Source organism: Notamacropus eugenii, chromosome 1, assembly GCF_028372415.1.
Source record: "Notamacropus eugenii isolate mMacEug1 chromosome 1, mMacEug1.pri_v2, whole genome shotgun sequence".
Taxonomy (NCBI): Eukaryota; Metazoa; Chordata; class Mammalia; order Diprotodontia; family Macropodidae; genus Notamacropus; species Notamacropus eugenii.
In genome coordinates this window covers 401858700-401879282 of record NC_092872.1, presented here as the reverse complement: position 1 = coordinate 401879282, position 20583 = coordinate 401858700, and the positions used below count along the sequence as shown (strand labels likewise).

Here is a 20583-nt window from a genome sequence, read left to right as displayed (position 1 = left end):
TCTGTGTTATGGCATTCTGAGTCTCCCTACCTGAGAGTTAGTTCCCTGCTCTGCCTCACAGGTGTGTTATGGGAAGTGACCAAAAAAAATGACTATAACGTGCGGCACTTCCTCTAGGGGAATAACAGCTATTTTCCTTTATTCTAGGTAGAGGAAAATCAGTCATGAGTGAAGCCAGTGGAACTCAGTGTGGCCTCTTTCACAGCTGTTCATTTTGTCCCTGAGTCAGCTCTGATTTGTTCCACTGGAGTGGTCTGCCAGGTGAATCTGTTTCACTGCCCTCCTTCTCTAATCGAGTTTTCTTCATTCTTACAGCTGCCTGCTCTGCCAACCATAACCACTCCAGAAGCCCTTGGCTCTGCTTTCATTCATGAAACAACTCTCAAAGGACTCTTTCCCAAGCTTATCTTTTGTCTGCTGAATTTGGGAGAGTCCAGCACATACGGAGGGGGCAGTGGGATGGGAGATGATGCACTGAACATGTTGACGATATCTCCTGCTACATGGGCATGGAAACTGCCTGGAAACAAAGCCCTTACTTCATGTGTTTAAATAAAATATCAAAGACAGAAAAAGTGAAGGCAGGAGAGAGAAAGATTTTTTAAAAAGTACATTTGCCTAAGGCTTCTTGAAGGCAAGAGTTCATGTCTCAGGATTCTGAGTGATGAACATTTCACAGAAAGTCCTCATTCTGATTCTTTCAACCTGATATCAGGGGAAAACGACTCCCCTTGTTGCCTTGTTGATTAACCTGTTCCTTCTATCCTCCCACACTCTCTTTGCTGCCTCCCACTTCCTCAGATGTTTAGGTGTTACAATCCTTCAAGGCCAGTTTCAATGCCACATCCTTCATGGAAACTTCCCTTATTTCCAAAAGTGTTGTCCTTCCTTTGAATCCTCACAATATTTCACCTGGGCTTTGTTCATGTACCTATAGTTATTTCTGCGTATATTTTCTAAACCCTATTAAGCTGCAAGGATAGAAGGTACATCTTATTCACATTTGTAACCTCTGTAACATATAACTCAATACTTTGTGGATAGCAGGAACTCAGGTAATAGTTCATGAACGAATGCATGAGTATTTCAGTGTTTGAGTGAGTGAGTGAATGAATGCTTCCACAGAACTCCAGAGTCAGAAATGCAGGGCAGGAATTAGGGGGAAGTCACAGACTCCTTAATTAGCCTGGCAAAGAAATGGTTTATTTTCCTTCCTTCCTCTTTTTCTTTCCTTCCTTCCTTTCTTCTTTCCTTCCCTCCCTCCTTCCTTCCTTCTTTCTTTCCTTCCTTCCTTCTTTCTTTCCTTCCTTCTTCCTTTCTTTTTTCCTCCCTCCTTTCTTTTATATTTTCTTAGATTTTATATTGTTTTATTGATAGCTTTTGGTTTTTTATCACATTTCATGTCACATTCATTTCTGAATATATCCTTGCACAACCCCCTAGACCCACCCCCAACCACTCCTTGAAACAAAGATTTAAAAAGAAAGAGGAAAAAACAGTTCCGCAAAATGAACCCTTCTAGCCATTGTGACAGCATATTCACTATTCCACTCTGAGAGTTTCATCCCCTTACAATGAAGGAAAGGGAATGCATTTGTTTTCAATTTTTTTCCAGGTTGGCAAAGACATCCTAAAGAATAAAAACCAGGCTTTCAACGGGAGCTTCTCAGGTTGCAGCAGGTTCTGGGATGGATGATAGGAACAATATTCTCTGATCTACACTTTAAAATTCCTCTAGACATACCTAACTTCTTATGGTTAAGAACATAACTGAAAATGCAGCCCTCCCCTTTGGGAATTAGAATCATGCTCGAGTGCTCTGCATAAGAAGTCTCTGAGAGATCACATGAGGGATGGAGTGTTAGAGAGGATGTGTATAGTGAATAGGTGGGAGCAGTATTTCAGAAAAGAATGAGGGGCCAAGTCCAAGCCTCCCTGGAACTTCTTGGGAGTTTTTCCAATGCCATGTTTTCTTGTAAGGAAGGCAAAGAAATATATAATGAGATGACTAATGTGGCATGGCATGAGCAAAGTGGTGTGGTAGAACACCTCCTGGTTGTGGAGTCAGATGGCCCAAGTTTAAACACCAGAACTGCTTCTTATCAATGTGATCTTAGGGAAGTTACTTCCCTTCTCTTGTCCTCACTTTCCGCCAAAGTAAAATAAGGGGGTTGAAGTAATTTCTAAGGTCCCTTCAGGCTCTAAATCCTATGCTACCTCCAAAGCTGTAGCCCTTTTGGCATAACCTACCCCCTTTTTCCTGATATCAATCCCAAGGGTCCCTCCCTCCTACTTTAGAAGGGGGACCCATTTTCATCTGCTTTTAATTTGGAACAAACAAGCTGATCCCCTGTGGTCTTGAATTTAATAGGATGTCTGCTCAGTGCTAGGGTAAGTAGCCCAGAACAAATTCTTTCCTTCCTTCCTTCCTTCCTTCCTTCCTTCCTTCCTTCCTTCCTTCCTTCCTTCCTTCCTTCCTTCCTTCCTTCCTTCCTTCCTTCCTCTCCTCTCTCTCCCCTCTCTCCTCTCTCTGTCTTTGTCTCTCTGTCTCTCTCTGTCTCTGTCTCTGTCTCTCTGTCTCTCTCTGTCTCTGTCTCTCTGTCTCTCTCTGTCTCTGTCTCTGTCTCTCTGTCTCTCTCTGTCTCTGTCTCTGTCTCTCTGTCTCTCTCTGTCTCTGTCTCTGTCTCTGTCTTTCTCTCTGTCTCTGTCTCTGTCTCTCTCTCTCCCCCACCCCCAGCAGAACTATACCAAATAGAAGCTAGGGCGACTCCATAAAGGCAAAGCATTTTATAGAAAATGGGAAGCCCCAACTTCCTCTCTCAGTTTCAGCCACTGGGGCTCAAATTCCCACAAATTCTCAGTGTCTCTGAAAGAAATGGGTGAAGGGTTGGGCTCTCTAGGAGGCAACAAAAATGGTCAAACCAGGGGAAAAAATTGAACCAGTTTGAAGAAAGCATTCCCTGGAGCCAAGTTATTGGGAGTATAGAGCAAAGTAGCCAAGGAAACATCATGGGGAAATGGAAAGAGTGATGAACTTCAGACAGAAGACCCGGGTTCCGGTCTCCCCTCTGTGGCCATGGGCAGTTCAATTAACCTCTCAGAGCCTCAATTTCTACATCTATAAATAGAGTTGTTGATACTTGTGTTACCTGTTTCAGAGGATTGCATAAGGAAGGGGCCGCATCTTCCTTCCTTCATTTCTTTTTTTTGCAACAAAAAGAGTTATTAAAATGTTAGTCATTATCATTACTTGGAAAACAGCAGAAAGGACCCAGGATGGCATGATGGAAAGAATCTTGGTTCTGCATACTTATTACCTGTGCCTCAGTTTCTCCACCTGTCAACTGTAGGGATTGGACTAGGAGGCTACCTGATGTTCCTTTCAGTTCTACATCTTTGATCTTCTGCTCCTGTGGTCATAGGTGGCAGGGCTAGAAACCCTGAGGAGTATCCCAGATGCCAATAATGACAGTGCCCCATTCTTCTTCCAATATAGGCAGGGGGTAAAAGACTAGGGAGCTTGGGGCAGTGGAGTAGGCTTACCAAACATATCTATATGCTATCTAGGACATTTTGTTTTTGTAATACAGAGGGGATGAGGAAGTTCCCTTGTTTCTTCAATCCCATGCATTCACACTCCCATAATAAACACTTCATGTTTTGGTAAACTGAGAGAAGAAGAGAAAAGATCTACCCAAAAGTAGGACGTACCCCAGAGTATTCAGCAATACTCTAGCTTATCTAAGGGAATTGCCAATATGTGGGGATTGCTAATTCCTTTTGCATTTATTTGCAAGACTGGAAGGAGAGAGTGCATGGTACAGGAGTGTAAGGTATGATTATTAATGTAATGCACCAAATACCAGCAATTGGTCTAAGAAAGATTTCATTACTTAGATTCAAAGAGTATTTGGTAGCAGAGGGTGGAGATAGGGAGGGGATCTAAATAGCATCTCATCTCCTCAACCCCAGAATGGCTTCTCCAGCATCCCGAATGAAGAAGAAATGGCATGCCCTTGGCCCAAATGCCCAATAGGATTCACATCTCTCAGGATCCTCTATCTACCATAGTGAGAACATCAGTGTGAGCTCTCAAAGGGGAAGTCTGTTACTAAGCAAAGAGAAGGAATTTGGTCTGAGTCTTTGCTAGGTCAACAGCTCCCACTGGATGTTTGTTCCTTGTTACTTTCTACAGAATGCTTTGTAAGTGAATCCTGGATATTGAAAAGATTTTTTTAATAATATCTTTTCCCCAACAACATGTAAAGATAATTTTTAAGATTCATTTATTTAAAATTTGAGTTCCAAATTTTCTCCCTCCCTCCCTTCTGTCCTCCCTGAAATGGTAAGCAATTTGATATAGGTTATACATGTGCAGTCATGCAGAACATATTTCCATATTAGTCATGTTGTGAAAGAAAATGCAAACCCAAAGAAAAAAGCACAACAAAAATAAAGTGAAAAATAGTACGCTTCAATCTGCGTTCAGACTCCATCAGTTCTTTCTCTGGATGTGGATAACATGGAAAACTTTTTAAATTAGGTTTCTCATTGCCACAAGCTTTATTTCCTTATTTGGATGAATAATAATATTAATAATAACAAACATTTATATAAGGTTTTAATGTGTGTACAATGCTTTACGTATTACCTCATTTGATCCTCCCAAGAACTCTGGGAGGTATATACTTTTATTGTCACCCTTGTACAGATGATGAAACTGAGGCAAACAGGGATTAAGTGACTTGCTCAAGAATCTTCAGTGGCTCCCTATTCTCTGCAGGAAAATAATACAAACTATTCTGATGAAACGAGATAGTATTTGCAAGAAATTTAGCATAGTGCCTGGTACATAGTAAGTGCAATATAAGTAATTATTCACTTTCCCTTTCTCTTAAATCATAGGTTTAGAAACGTTACTCCCCTGCTCAAGAATCTTTAGTGGCTCCCTATTATCTCTAGGAAAAAATACAAATTATTCTGATCAAGTGAGATTATATTTATAAGACACTTAGGATAGCACCTGGTATGTAGTAAGTGCTGTATAAATGCTTATTCCCTTTCCCCTCCTCTTAAGTCACAGTTTTAGTCATATTACTTCCCTGCTCAAGAATCTTCATTATCCAAGCACTGTGCTAAATGTCCTATTTTCTCTAGGAAAAAAATATAAATTATTCTGATCAAATGAGATGCTACTTATAAGACACTTAGTATAGTGCCTGATATATAGTAAGTGATGCATAAATGCTTATTCCCTTTTCCTTTCTCTGCTGGTCCTTTAAAGTCTTTCACAGTATGGTTATGGCCCACCTTTCCAGACTTCTTTCCCATTTCTCTCTCTCATGTATTCTATGTTCCAGATATGCTTTCCACCCCACCATTCCCCATATACCACATTCTCAAACTCTCCTCTTTACCTTTGCACAGATGATACTGATGCCTAGAATGCTCTCCCTTCTTATGTCTGCCTCTTGGAAGCCCTAGCTCCAATTTGAAATTATGCCCAAAGCACTATAAAACTACACATTCCCTTTGATCTGTAGTACTGGTACAGTTTGTGGCTCAAAGAAGTTTTTTAAAAAAAGGGAAAATATTATGAAAATATTACAAAAATATTATAGTGTCTCTTTTTGTTGTGGTAAAGAATTTGAAACTGAAAGAATGCCCGTTTCTTGGGGAATGGCTGAGCAAGTTATGCTATATGATTGTAAAAGAATACTATTGTCCTATAAGACATGAGGAGCAGGTAGATTTTGGAAAACCCTGAGAAGACTTACATGAACTGATGCAAAGTGCAATGAGCAGAACTGAGAGAACGCTGTACATAGTAGCAGCAACATTGTAGAATCATCAACTGCAAATGACTTAGCTCTTCTCAGCAATACAGTGATTCAAGACAATTCCAAAAGAATCATGATGAAAAAATGCTATCAACCTCCAGAGAAAGAACTGATGGTCTGAGTACAGATTGAAGCATCCCATTTTTAACTTTCTGTATTTGTGTGTATATGTGTGTGTGCATTTGTATTTGTGTCTTCTTTCATGACGTGACTAATATGGAAAAATGTTCTGCATGACGGCACATATATAACCTACATTACTGTGCTTACTTTTGCAGGGAAGGGGACAGTTAGAGAGGGAGTGAGAAAGTTTGGACCTCAAAATTTTGGAAAAATAAATGATGAAATTGTCTTTACATGTAACTGGGAATAAAATAAATTTTTATTTAAAATGTTAAAGAAGACCTAGTTCCCCATGAAGCTCAGTTCAGACGTCACTGACTGTTACTGTTACTGAACCAGTTGTTAGAGTCCTCCACCCCTCCCCCACTTATTTTGCATTACTTATCTGGGCACATGTTATATCCTCCAAGTAAAATGCAAGCTACTTGAAGACAGGATTGTTTAGTTTTTGGCTTTTCATCCATAGCATAATAGCTTAAACAAGAATGTTTGGCCACTGTGAAGATAGAGAATGACAGACTCACAGAAAGTGAACTGAACAGGGGAAGATTCACCATCACAAAGTCTATCTGCTTCTGGTTTCTAGCTCTTTCCTTAGCCCACTGATTCAAACAGCTCTGGTAAGTCCAAATCCTGTAAGATGTCTCCAGTTCTGAAGACAGCTGCTAGCAGCAAAGGTTTAGCCCTAGAGGCAGCAATTGGTCAGTGTCAACACCCTTACCCTCTCTCCCAAGATCTTAAGGGCAGAAAGCATTTTCAACAATATCTGGAACTTAGTAGGCATATAATAAAGAGTGGCTGTTCAAGAAATCAACAAGCATTTATGAATTTCCTACCATGATCCAGGCACTGTGCTGAATGTTTAGGAAAGAGATAAACACAAAACATGAAATCATCCCTGCCCTCAAGGAACTTATACTCTAAAGGGGAGGGGGGAAGAATATTGTATATACACATGAGTTTGTTTAAAATAAGGCTATTCAAAGGATACTAAAATAAATAAAAGATCATTGAATTGAGTTGCTGACTTGGCCTCACACACATATGCACAGGCATGTACATGCACACACACACACACACACACGCACCCCAAAATACTGAAAGCTCTTCTGTAAAACTCAGCTGTACTAGCCCTTCAGTTTCACCCAGGCAAAGTCTCATCAGTCTGCTTGTTGCCTTTACGTGGTTTCTTTACCCTTTCCATAGCTGACCTTGCTGTTCCTTATCCCCTGACTCCCCCAGATAAGTATGTTGGGGAGTCTGCCCCAGTCTTCACCTTGCTAATTCCTAGTCCCAATCCAGGAGACTGAGGAAAAGGACCCAGATAGGATGAAAAGGCAGTGGATGGATGTGTGGTGATCTGCCCCATTAAAGGGAACATCTACACTGAGGGGCATATGGCTCTACTGAAATTTAAAGACTGGAATGATGCATGTGGTCTACACCAGAACCCTGAAGAATCAAAAGAGGCAGGCAAGAAGGGTTAAGAGGCAATGCCCTGGGTACAGGCCCTAATACGGAGTCAGATCTAATTCTAGAGATAGCACGGTACGCTGGAAAACCTGCTGGATTTGGAGCCTGAGGATCTGGGTTCAAGTCCTGTCTCTGTGATATTGGGCAAGATTCACTTTCCTGAGCTTCAGTTCCTTCATCTGTAAGATGAAGGAGTTGCACTGGGTGGCTCCTGGAGTCCCTTCCAACTCTAGATCTATGATCCTATTTCATGCACTGAGGAGGACTTTGGGAATCTTACCCACCTAGACTTAGCAAAACAATGCAAAAACACATTTTTCTCATTTAGCATCATCTCAGGTGAATCTAACTGTGATTTATGGCATCACATCTGTTACAATTTAATGAGCTAATTGACAATTAGCCCAAAGTTGGAGGAGGGGGGATAACATCAATACCAAGCTGATTAATTCATCCTCTCTGTCAAGACACTAATAGAGAACAGCTGGAACACCTGGGGGCCCACCCAAAATTGGAACCCAGAGGAAAAGGGGACTGAAAAGCAGCTGGAATGGCAGTCATGTTCTAGAGTCAATCAGGAGAGACAGGCACATAGCCTTGGGGGTTGGGGAGAATGCAGTGGCATCCCTATTTAAGCCTAGACTGGCTTCTAGGAAACCTGCTGAATGGAAGGATGGGGGCTAATCTGAAGGCTGGAGGCTTCTGAAACAGATACACAGACTTAGATTGATGCTCAGCTGAAAACATGTAAAAAATGTTTCTGTTCTGAGAAGTACCAGAAACTGAAGGTGGGAAAGCTAAATGTTAGCAGGGTGGTGACAGAAGGTACACACAGTCCAGGACATTTTGTGGAAAGGATTTAACTAGGCAAAACTGTGAAGTAGGTCATGGTTTAATCAGTCCTTCTTTAGCATCCCTCTTTCTCTTTCTGGTACCTCTCTCCCAGGAGCCTTAAACTGCCCCTCCTTGGATATTCAGGGGTACTTCTGGCCTGGGTGAGGCTGACTGGCCTTCCAGAAAATAAAAAAATGCTATCCGAAGTCATTTGCTACTTGTTATCAGGGGAACTGTCTGGTTTGGTCTCACTAATAGTGATTTCTAAGCCACATGCCAGAAAGAGGTAAGGAATTTGAGCCACAGGCAATGGTGCTGGATAAGCCTAGAATCATCCATAATGTAAATGTAATTGCCTTTTTGCTGTGCTTTGGGGGTCTCACACAAACCACTGGCAAAGCAAGTACTATAGAAGTTGACAGTAGGGATTATCAGGTGCTGCACAAAGGACCTGATTTTCACATATAGTCATAAACATTTACAATCAGCCAATGATCAAATGGCTCCTTGTTTTGCTGACCTTTACCTGTCTCCACAACTATCCTGTTTCTCAACTTAATCTGCCCTCCAAGTCAATGCCAAGACTGTGTATCTCTACTCTACATACAACTGGAACCTGATCTCATCCTGGTTGTCACAGTGAGCAATGGTCTTCAAACTAACCCCTTTCCTAAAGTTATAAATGAACACAGTGCACATAGTAGGTACCATATAAATACCAATCCCCTTCCCTTTCTCCATATTGTGGTGGTACTTTTCCTGAGGCTATTTATATTTTAGGGAATAATATCCTAACTCTAAAGGTAGACTTTCATATATAATCGACTGGCTAGTGGGAAAATATTTTGGCAGGGGAGACTTTGGGTTTCTCAAAATGATATCATCTAGGTAAATGCCTCCTGGAGCTATGAATAAGGCCATCCCTAGCCTCCTTTCCAGTCATAATGCAAGGGGTAAGGGAGTTTTTCCTGCTCTATGGACCATTCTGTACTCTCTCCATCCTGATTATGTAGATCATCTTTCTAAAATATGACTTAATAAAACACCTTAAAGGCATCGGCATAGTATACTCAGTTTCCTGGAAGGAAAAGTGAATTGTCACAAGAAGGAGGATAGCTTCTATTAAGCACACACTTCCTCTTCTTCATTTTTAGATCTTTCCCCCAGATGGATGGGCCACCATTTCCTAGAGACTTCACTCCCTACCACCAGCTGCCTCCACTCAAGCTGCCAACTTTTCTGTCATTAACACTTTGGCTACTCAAGAGAACCAGGAGACTTCATTCTAGCTCCTCCAATTCAATCTAAGGAAGCTTGGGGCTGCTGGAAAGAATACTGATGTCATCCTGATGAAGATTTGGCTTCTGGCTCTAACTCTTACAACTGTGTGATGGCAGAGAAGTCTCCTTAGTTTCCTCAGCTGTAAAATGTAACACTTAACCTGCATCCCTCAAAGAGATGTAGTAAAGAACATTCCATTCTTAAGGTACTATATAAATATGAGTTGTTATTAACAAGAACGTTCTTTATTCAAGGCACTGTGCTAGATACCAAGAATGTAAACCTCAAAAGTGATAAGTCCTTATAGTCAAGGTATTTAAATGATATTGAAAACATCACTATATAAGACAAATTTGAAAATGAAGTACAAAAAAAGAGGCCAAACAGATTGCCCTGAGTCATCATGTAACACTTAGACCTCTCTGGTCCTCAGTTTCCTCATCTGTCAAACTGGGATAATGATAAACATCTTATCTACCTCTCACAGGGCTATTAGGAAGATCAAAGGAGATAACTGTTAAGTCTACAGTGAAAAGTCATACAAACATAATATCATTCAGTCAGTGAATTGATGGTCATTTGCTCACTATGTACCTAGAACCATAGACCACTACCATTATCGCCGGCTTGCTGCTCAAATGTGTTTTGGAGAGAGGTATCAAAGATGTGGCCCATGGGCGTTAGCCAACCATGGACTTTATTCCCAAATGCAGCCCAAACCAGAATATAATAGATTTGGGAAATATTTGATAAAATGAATAAAATGTTACATTTTAATAGATAATCTTATGATTTAATATTACATTTTTATAGATAATATTACATTTTAAAACTAAGCCAATATGCAGTCCACTGGGATCATTAAATATGCATTAGTAGACTATGTTTCAATTTGAGATTGACATCATTGCTTCACACCATAGTCATAGGATTATGGATGGAGAGTGAAAGGGCCCTAAGAATCCAAAGAGTCCAAACCCCTCATTTGACAGATGAGGAGACAGAGGTTCATAGAGCTTAAATAATTTGGCAGCATCCCATAGCTAGTATGTATATGAGAAGGGACTGAACCCATGCCTTCTAGATTCCAGATCCAGCTCTCTATCTGGTTGCCTCTGAGGCCAGACAATTTGTCTGTTTGCCCACAGTCAAGTGAGAGAATACTACATTTCAAAGATCATCTAGAGAAAGGGTTCTTCTGTTAAAACCCAAGCCCTTCTCATGAGCCCTAGACTATTGCAATTCTAGGAACCGATTCAATGAATCATGAATAGATGAAATTTCAATTAAAATGAGAAATAATTCAACAAAAGTCATGTCACCTTGTACCACACAACCTAAATTCAATCAGGACAGACATGAATTCTAAAGCTTTTTTTCTAGTCTAGTTCCTAAGGCCTCCTTATTCATCCATTTTTCTAGGTTTGCCTCTACTTCCTAGATTATATATTTAAAAAATAAGGTATTGTGCCTGAAAATACAAAGATAGAAAAGATGAGCTCAGGGGCAGCTAAGTAGTACAGTAGATAGAGCACTGGCCCTAGAGTCAGAAGGACCTGAGTTCAAATTCAGCCTCAGACACTTGTTAGCTACATAACCCTGGACAAGTCATTTAACCCTGATTGCCTCAAAACAGACAAAGGAAAAAGAGATACTCCTTTGTCCTGGCATCTGATCAACATTTTACAATGGAAAGAACACTAGTTCTGGAGCTATAGAAACTTTGACAGAACCTCAAATCTTGTCTCTGACATGTACTATCTGTATGAACTTGGCCAAGTCACTTGAAGTCCTTGTGCCTTAGTTTCTCTATCTGTCAAGGGAAAAGTTTGGACCCTACGACCTCTGAGGTCCCCTCCAGCTTTAGACCTGTCATTCTAGGAGTGTGTGGATAGTACTCAGAGCTTCCAGAAAATTGGCCCACAGATCTCATTTCTGTCCATACATCCTTTAGCTGTAGATTCTGAGGTTAATCTTTATTCAAGGCATTCAACAAGCAATCATTTATTAAGCCCTTACTAGATGCCCTAACCACAGTTTTTAGCTCTAAAAAAGGCAAAATTCTGCCCCTGCCTTCAAGGAACTTACATTCTAATGAGGGAAACAAAATGTGAATACCTAGATACATACAAGATATAAACAGTGTATATGGAAGGTAATCTCAGAGGGAAGGCATTATCAAACAGCTGGTGTTGAGGCGCACAGACTGTCAGACTTGGCGTCAGGAAAATATGAGTTCAAATTCAAGCTCAGATATTTACTAGCTGTGTGACCCTAGGTGAGTCATTTACCCTCTGTGTGCCTCAGTTTCCTCATCTGCAAAACAAAAATAATAATGGCATCTGCCAGGGTTTTTGTGAAGATAAAATAATATTGATAAGGCTCTCTGCAAACCTTAAAGCACTGTATGAATGATAGTCATTATTTTCCTTACTAGAGAACATCCTGCAGAAGTTCCCATTTAAGCTGAGTCTTGAAGGAAACTCTGCATTCTAAGATAAGAACAGAGTGCATTCCAAGCAAGGGGGCAGCCAGAGCCAAGGCATGGAATCAGTAGATGGCACAGTTTGCATCCAAAATCTCAGTTTAAAAAAAAATTGTAAAAGAATTGTGGTGTCAAGACTACTGATTTCAGATATCTTGACCCATCATGACATGATTCATGGGGGAGTACTCTAAGCTCTTTTTATCCAATGGCAGAAGCCCTCCTGAGCAGCTCCTCTCTGTGACTTAAGGAAATACAGTGAATGTATAGGAAGGAATACTTTTTCATCCTCTACGTGCTTGTGAAGCAAGGTATTGTGAGTCAGGCTATGGAAAGAAAAATGGAGTCTCATCAGATCCCTCATTAGGGTGGGAATTCTTTGACCTAAGGGATTTCAATATGCCGACCTGAGTCATCCAGCCCCTCTGCCCCCCGCTCCAATTGCTTTTGTATATTCACTTATTTCATATGATTAGGGGAATTCAACAGACAGTAGTAACAATATTTATTCACCACCCACTGTGTGAAGAGCACTGTGCTGGATGCTGGGGGAAATTGCAAAATTTAGGTAAGTATTATCATAGATTTACAGTTGTAAAGGGCCTAAGAGATCACCTAGCGCGATCCCCTGACTTTATAATCATGTCTCTGAGACCAAGAGAAGTTAAACCACTTGCCCAGGGTCACACAGAGAGTAAGTTTCTGAAGAGGGAGCTAAACCCAGGTCTTCCTCACTTTCAAGTCCAACTCTCTACCCACAAATCCTGCTCACAGCTTAGTAGGAAGAAGATTAACTTCATGAATAAAAGGCAAAATAAAATATGACCAAAATACCAGCTGATGTCTAACTCAGATGTTTTATCTTGAAGCGGTGACCTTAGAATCTGGAAGGCTGGACCAGCAAGGGATCTGGCAAGTCCTTCCAAGGTAAAAGGGTTTCAACCATGGCCCATGAACCAGGTTAGCTAAACAGGGTGCCCAAAGGGCTGGATATCAGATGATGGATATTTTGGGTCACAGATAATTTACCAAGCTATAGAGGGGGTGCAATCAGTCAGAGTGAAGAGAAAATCCATGTAATACTGAAGTATGTCCATACAAAAGATGCAGGCAAAGATCTAGTTGAAACCCAAGAGGAGAGAGGCCATTATCAAATAGGGCTTCCTGGAGGAATAGGCATTTGAGTTGTACTTTAAAGAACAGGTAGGAACTAATTCCCTACTTGGAGGGAATGGCATTGCCAGGCACAGTTTGAGTAGTCATAAGGGGTGGGGAAGTGCAGGGTATTTATAGGAAGATGGCAAGGAGTCCACTTTAGTTAGAAAATAGAAAATATGAAGATGAATGGTATGAAACAAGGCTAAAAAGGTAGGGTAGAACCAGTTGGAGGAAGGAAAGCCTTGAAAGTCCATTTGAACTTGCTAAGTGGGCAATAAGGAACCACTAAAAAGTTCTAAATAATGGAATAAAGAAAAATAGTAATTGTTTCTAACTCTATGAGCTAGGTATTGCAAGTATTATCATACCCATTTTTCAGATGAGGAAACTGAGGCTCAGAGATTAAGTGACATGCTCAGTCACAAAGCTAATAAACGTCTGAGGCAAGATTTGAATCCAGATCTTCCAGACTGCAAGTCTAGCTTTCTATCTAACAGGGCCACATCATCAGCCTGAGGTCAAGGATATCATGTTCTTCTCTTACGTCCAGAGTTTCAAACAGAATGCAAGGTCTGTTATCACCGGTAGTGATTTATGCTCCTGTACCAGAGATAAGGTGAGAATCAGAGGTCTAGGGCTGCTGTGTCTGGGAAAACCTACAACTACATGCAAGGTCCATTAAATTGATCGAACTCTGGTGGGTCTGTGACTAGGGTGATATTAATAAATAAAAAGGTGAAGATTTCCATATGATGCTCAAAATGATTTGAGAGTCATATACTATTCTCCTACAAACATCTGATCATTTCACCTTCATCAGCCTTACCTAAGTAGAGTTTGGTAAGTCACTCACCACCTGACTTACTATCAAAACCTTCTCTCTTCCAGATGTCACTTCTGAGAAACTAACCCATATAAGATGTTTTAGTAAAGCGGAAGTATGATACAATGGAAAGAGCACTGAATGAGGAATTAGAGAACTCGTGTTCGAATTCAGCCCCTGGTACTAGTTTTGTGATGTTGGACAGCTCACTCAATGTCTCTGGGCCTCAGTTTCCTCCTATGTAAAATGAGAAGGGTGAGTTACATGATCTTTTATTTCTCTTCTAGATCTATATTTTTATGACTGATGTCTGTGTAATGAGTTACTTCTCCAGGCACTTATATCTTAGCAAGGGTTAATACATTAATCATTATGATTGATTGGTAGACCCCTCACTCTTTAGAAAACATGCTGCCTTTTTCGTGACTTTTAAAATATACATCTGTATATGTGTACATCAACACAGGTACTTCCTCCAAGTGCACACTGGATACCATTTACCCTTTCTCATCCCACGTGACTCGCCCCCTCCCTCTCCCCTAAATGCTCCACAGTGAGTATGCATCACATGCTGTGAGTTTTCCTCTATTTCTCTCAAAATTAGGCAGGCACCAATGTAGCCCACTGAGCTACCTCTCTGCTATACCTCACTCTCCTTAACCTAGAGACACTTTCCCAATCATGGGTAGAGCATAGGACCAGGACTCAGGAAGACCTTCATTCAAATGTTCAGAGATGAACTGTGTGACCTTGGGCAAAGTGCCCTCTCCGGGCCTCAGTTTCTTTTCTCTAAAAGAGACTCCATGATCTTGAAGATTCCTTGCAGCTCTAAATCTGTGACCCTTGGGGCCTATGGGAAAGCCTCTTATGCACAGAATCTGGTCTAGAGAATAATTCCTCACAGGTAACCAGGTACAGACTATTAGTCACTTCTTAAAAAGAATTTCTAGTAAAACTTCAGCTTTATATGTCACTTTAAAGTTGCAAAGGATTCTCCTCATAATAATCCTAGGAGTCAGGTGATACAAATATTATTATCTATATTTTAAAGATGAAGAAACTAAATAAGAAAACTCAAAGAGGCCATGTGACCTATCTAAGGTCATAAAGCTAGTAAGAGTCAGGGGTAGGATTTAAACTCAGGTCTTCTATTCCCCAGAGCAGTGGTACTTTTTCTAGGTCCCACATCCTTCTTGGGATTCTGAGTAAGCTTCACACAAGTGTGGCCCATCAGAACATTCAATACCTTCCATCTTCCTTATTGCTACAAACATTAACTGCTCCTCCCTATCCTACAAAGTATCTATTACTAAATTGAGATTGCTTTGAATGAAGAATGGATAAAGAAAAGAAACTGACATATGTACACACATATGCGTATATGTGTTTGTGTATGTGTGCATGCATGTGTGTGAATGTACAGGGTTTCCATAAAGTCTTAGTGTATCTTCAAACTTTAATAGTTTAAAACTGCACTAATACTTTAGGGACACCATGTTTATATATGTATGTATAAATATATGTACATATGTGACATATAGAAACATATATTGTATATATAACATGTAGAGACACAGATATATTAATCCTTCAATGTGTAGATACTTTATCCAAGGAACAGATAGCAGAATCTTCATACCCTCTCATCTCCTCTATTCCTATGTCATTTTAGAGACCAGGAGCCCAGAGCTTTAACAGTTTCTTCCCAGCTGAGAAAGAAGCTAACGTGGACAGTTATCTGTCTAGATCATCCCACTCCCACTGTCTCTCATTCCATGCCTGGGGCAGCCCCTCATTCAGTCACAAAGATTGAGAGCCCTACCACTATTCCATAGCACTGGGCTTCAGGAGACAATGTTCCCAAGGAGTTGCCTCTGTGCTGAGAGCAGCAGCCCTGGGCTCATCAGCCAGAAGTGAAGCTTAAGCCAAAGTGTAAACTCTGGGAAGGGGGATTCCTACAGTCCCGGGGATTCCCATCTACTGTATAACCCATATCTAGTTGATCTTTCCAGCCTCTGTAACGTGATTGAGGATTAAGCAATGGACTCTGCAATGAGACCACCATCTCTAAGAGGGGCTGGGGAGGGGAAGCAGGTAATGCTTAAAAGGGGGAGGGATTTGTCTTTCTTGCCTTGTAGCACCAACCCCAGGAATAATACCCTTCAACCTGCGCTGTCCAGCAGCGCAGCTTTGTGCTGCTCTTGGGGATATGAAGGAACCTTAAACTGCATGGGTAGTACTTAAGACTATAAATATAGACAGAAATTAGATTTTATACAGACCAGATTTGGGGGGGAGGGGGTACTGTGTATGTATGTGTGTGGTGAGGAATGAGAGAGGAGAGAACAGCATCTGTTTCCACCAATGCAGTGGTTTATACACCACAGGTTTTCCACATTCATCACCTCACTTGAGCCTTGCAACAACTCTATGAAATAGTCAGTTTTCTCATTTTACAGAAAATGAAACCAAGACCCAGAGAGAAATGACTTGCTTAAGGATCCAAAATCAATAATTGAGCTGGTGCTAGAACACAGATCTCCAGACCAGTTCAGTGATGCTTCCATTACCCACATTACTCTTTCAAAACCAGTTGGATATGAGGAAGAACATGACCTCGTGGCCAGGATTGCTGGCCCTGGAGCCAGGAGGACTTGGGTTCCCAATATCCCTAGACTTATTAGCTGTGTGACTATGGGCAAGTCTCTGATCCTCCGTTTCTTCATCCTGAAAAAGAATATGACAAAAGGTGCAGTACCTTTTGGGGGTTGTTGTAAGGCTCAAATGGGATAATGAACGTAGAATGCTTTGCAATCCTTAATGTGCTCCATAAATGTAAGCTTTTATTTTCTTATGTTGTTCCAGGATCAAGGAAATTCCTCTCATCCATGCTTTCTTGTTGACCCAATAGTAAACGAGAGAAATATTCTACCACAATGCTCATTGGAATTCAAGAGGATTCAGAATCTTGAGCACAGTCCACTTGCCTTACTGACCCAGGGACAAAACCACTTACGCTTGGGAGGTCACAGTGCTCCCAGAACACCCCATCCTTCTCAGAAACTTCTCATCTCATTGCAGCCTGACCAGAAACACCTGTTGGCTGTTTCTCTTGGTCTAGCTGTTTGAATCCCAATGATCTGATAACTCTTGTCTACAAACAGTGGTCACATCTCCAAAGAAAGTAAATGAGAATACGGATGAATAAAATCCCACTGTCAATCCCTCTGTCTTCTTCCTCCCTTCTACCTCTCCCTACAGTGTTGGACTAATGGACTTCTTCTGGCTTCCCATACCTTGCAGCTGAGTCCTGAGGCCATGTTACTGAATCTGACCACAACCACAAGAGGCCTTCATCTTCTCTAATTATTAAAAAAAAATCATGACTTGGCTGACTGGACTGTCAGCAGTCTTCAATGCACCATACATCTCCCAAAAATATTTTTGCTCCTAATAGGGGACATGAATATTTAAAAACATTTATAAACCAACAAAACCACATCAAATTTCTCTTCTTGCTTTGAATTCTCTCTGCAGATAATGCCTCTTTCTGTGTCACTGAATCGTGCCACCTTCTCCTAATATCCCAAACTGGGATTAAGGGGGAGCTTTGAGGATTTAGTCACACTAACCAAATAACACAAATGATGTTTGGATTAATAGCTGGTAAGGGTCATGAAGGCATAGGCTGGACAAGAATAAACACCTGTCTCTGGACTACCCAAAACATTAAGACTGGGAGCTGCTTTCTACCCAAGCTCACTTCAAACAGTTATCAAGGGAACTGTTGGAAGGCAGGCCACTGGTGGGAAGATAAGAGGAAAGGGCAATCACCCATAAACAGGGATGATTACACAAGACCAGGAAACCACTAAGCGGTAGCCCTAGTGGAGAAAGCATTAGTTATATGAGGTTTACAAAGTATAATACAAATGTTCTCCCCCCAAAATTGTGGGGAACAATCTACATTTTAGGGCAGGTAGGTGGTACAGTGGGCAGGTCAGGAAGATCTGCATTCAAATCCAGCTGCAGACACTCACTAGCTGTGTGACCCTGAGCAAATCACTTAGCCCTGTTGGTCTCGGTTTCCTCATCTATAAAATGAACTGGAAAAGGAAATGGCAAATCACTCCAGCAGCTTTGCCAAGAAAACCCTCAAAAGGGCTCATGAGGAGTTGGACAGAACTGAAAAACAGCTGCACATCAAATCTACATTTCATCCCCTTTTTGCTGCTTTTGTAGCAGTTTTCTCCCTCTTTTCTACCTCCCCCCACCCATCCCAGCCTTGCAAAACCACTATCCTCAAGCCAAAGTCGACCTTTTACCAACAGTAAGACAACATTCCATCAATAACTTCTTCAAACTCAACAATAAGCCCATCTAAGTCTAACCCTCCTTCCTCCCTGCCCTGAAAGGATGCTGCCTCTATGCCTGTAACCAATCAGCCTCACACCACCAACTCTCAGTTGTGAAGTTTGAAGCAATTACCAGTGGCTAAGCAGCCTTGCTTCAGCCCTGCCTGTTCAAAACCAGGATCAAGGGATGTGGCAACTTCTCTCCTAGTCATTTCTCCATCCTCTGGAGCAATCCCTCCTTTCTGAGAGATAGAGGTTTAAGTAGAAAAATGGACATTTCCACTCAGGGACCAGAATCATCCATACCGGTAAGACTGAGGCATACAGTGGTCAAAATGAGACTTAAGTCGCTCTGCCTACCTTTGTTGAGGGTCCCAGTGACGAGCCTAAAGATTGTCTGGGCAAATTTCACGATCCCAAGCTTGCATCTCTTGGAGCAGCCACTCATGGTGTGAAAGAAGAGGTAGGCTCTTCTTTGTAGATGAAGGCAGGGAGCACTCCCCCCAAGAGCCACAGCACTGAGTTGTTCAGTGACTTGGATTCCTCTTTGGTGCAGCACAAAACCTCCCACCTCCAAAAAGGGATAACCCTGTGGATTTGGGCTCAGGCAATAGCACAAGCAACCTCTGCAATGAGGCTTGCCTTTTGCAAGTCAAACAGAGAAGGCTGCAGAGCAGAATTTGTGAATCCTTCCTCTGTCCCCTGTCCCACTTGAGTCCACTAAGGTGCACATCACCCAGGGTCCTTGGGCTCTTGGTGCCCTGGGCAGAACTTCCCAGGCTCAAGGTGCTCAGAGCAAAACTGAGAGTAGAGAATAACAGAGCAGAGCTGAAATGAGGGAGGAGTCGGCAGCTTTCCCAGTCTTTGCTGACTGTCTTACATGGCATTGGTAATGCAGCAATTAATACTAGAGTCAGAAGGGAGGTGACTGCCGCACGAAAAATACAAGGAACAACAACCTCTCCCTCATGTTTTCTCCTACTCACTTAATCTAATTGATTTATTGATTTGGCTCTTATCAAAACCAGGCAAATCTCCCCACAGAGTCAACACTGGCTTCTGCTCTCAGCGGAAAGTTTAATGACAGACTCTGGAGTGACCTGGATTGCATCACAGGAGGACTGACTGAATAGGGAGCCCCGCTAGGGTTGGGGAAAATCTGGAACTGGGAATGTGTGCACAGCTGGGCACAGCTGGGCACAGCTGGCTCAACCTGCCTACTCTCACAGCTCAAGGGCATGTCAGCTTGCCTGCCTTTCCCGGGACTAAGCAAATCCAGTATTAATGTTTGAGCTGCCTCTGGGTTCCACTGCATTGTGAGCTTTAGAAGAGAATTCTTCACCTTCTTTTTCTTCCGGGAAGTAAGCTGTGCCATAAATGACATCCAGTCACTGGTAATGCAAAACTAGAGAAGAGGTTGAGGGCAAGGAATGTGATGTGATTAGGAGAAGCTTACTACATCCATATGAACTACTGATTTTCAAAAGAATACCATGACATACAATACACTAAGCACGAAAAGAATATATATATTTCATTTTGACAAGGGGAGGGTTACCAGTCCTATAATTTCACCAGCATAGAAGCCTCCTGGTGTGGAAACTCTTTCCACCAATTCAGATCAGTAACTCCCATCTAACCGATGGTCTTAGAATATATGAAACACATGACATTGAGCACAACCTGTCCTCCACTTGATGAGGATACTTGCTGGTCTCTCTATCCCCCTGGGTCTCTATCATGAGTATCAGTCACCATAGCACTGGACTACAGATATTCAGAGTGTAGGAAATAAGAAATGACACATCTTAGAAGCTGCTTTAAGTAAAGAAGAAATCAATCCTCCACAGCAGTTGGTTTGTATGTCATTGATCCTTTGGCATTTAAATGCAGGACCAAAAGGGCTATTTAATCTGCTTGGTCCAGAGCTGAGTGAGAACTATTCCAGAGGGAAAGTATATCATCCAGGCTGAGGGAGCTCCAGGCTGGAAGCAAGGAGATGTCAGCTTCTAGGAGCAGCCCTGACCCTATGATCTAGAGCAAGCCACTCCCTGGGTCATAGTTTCCTCATTTGTAAATGAGGGGAATTGAACCAGATGATCTGTTAGGCCCTTGCTTGATTTAATTTTCTATGGTTGTCATTGATATCAAGCTGATAAAAGGGGAAAATTATAGATTTAGAGTTGGAAGGAAAGTTAAAAGGCATCAAGT

The 20583-nt window shown here is 41.6% G+C and overlaps 2 protein-coding genes and 1 long non-coding RNA gene across 3 annotated transcripts in view; 2 read left to right on the top strand and 1 right to left on the bottom strand.

Annotated features, from left to right (window-relative positions):
• Positions 1-6982, top strand: part of KCNMB1 (potassium calcium-activated channel subfamily M regulatory beta subunit 1) — a 50385-nt gene extending 43403 nt beyond the window's left edge. The window contains exon 4 of the mRNA XM_072630950.1: positions 316-6982. Within this exon, the coding sequence (XP_072487051.1) occupies positions 316-552 (237 nt within the window). The 3' untranslated portion in view covers positions 553-6982. The remainder of the gene's footprint in view (positions 1-315) is intronic.
• The window catches only part of KCNIP1 (potassium voltage-gated channel interacting protein 1), a 587701-nt gene extending 568326 nt beyond the window's left edge, over positions 1-19375 (bottom strand). Inside the window, exon 1 of the mRNA XM_072630947.1 lies at positions 18733-19375. Within this exon, the coding sequence (XP_072487048.1) occupies positions 18733-18820 (88 nt within the window). The 5' untranslated portion in view covers positions 18821-19375. The remainder of the gene's footprint in view (positions 1-18732) is intronic.
• On the top strand, positions 14087-19893 carry LOC140518631 (uncharacterized). Its single transcript, XR_011971971.1, has 2 exons — positions 14087-14272; positions 16883-19893. It is a non-coding gene; the product is annotated as an uncharacterized lncRNA (long non-coding RNA).
• Positions 19894-20583: the final 690 nt, after the last annotated feature.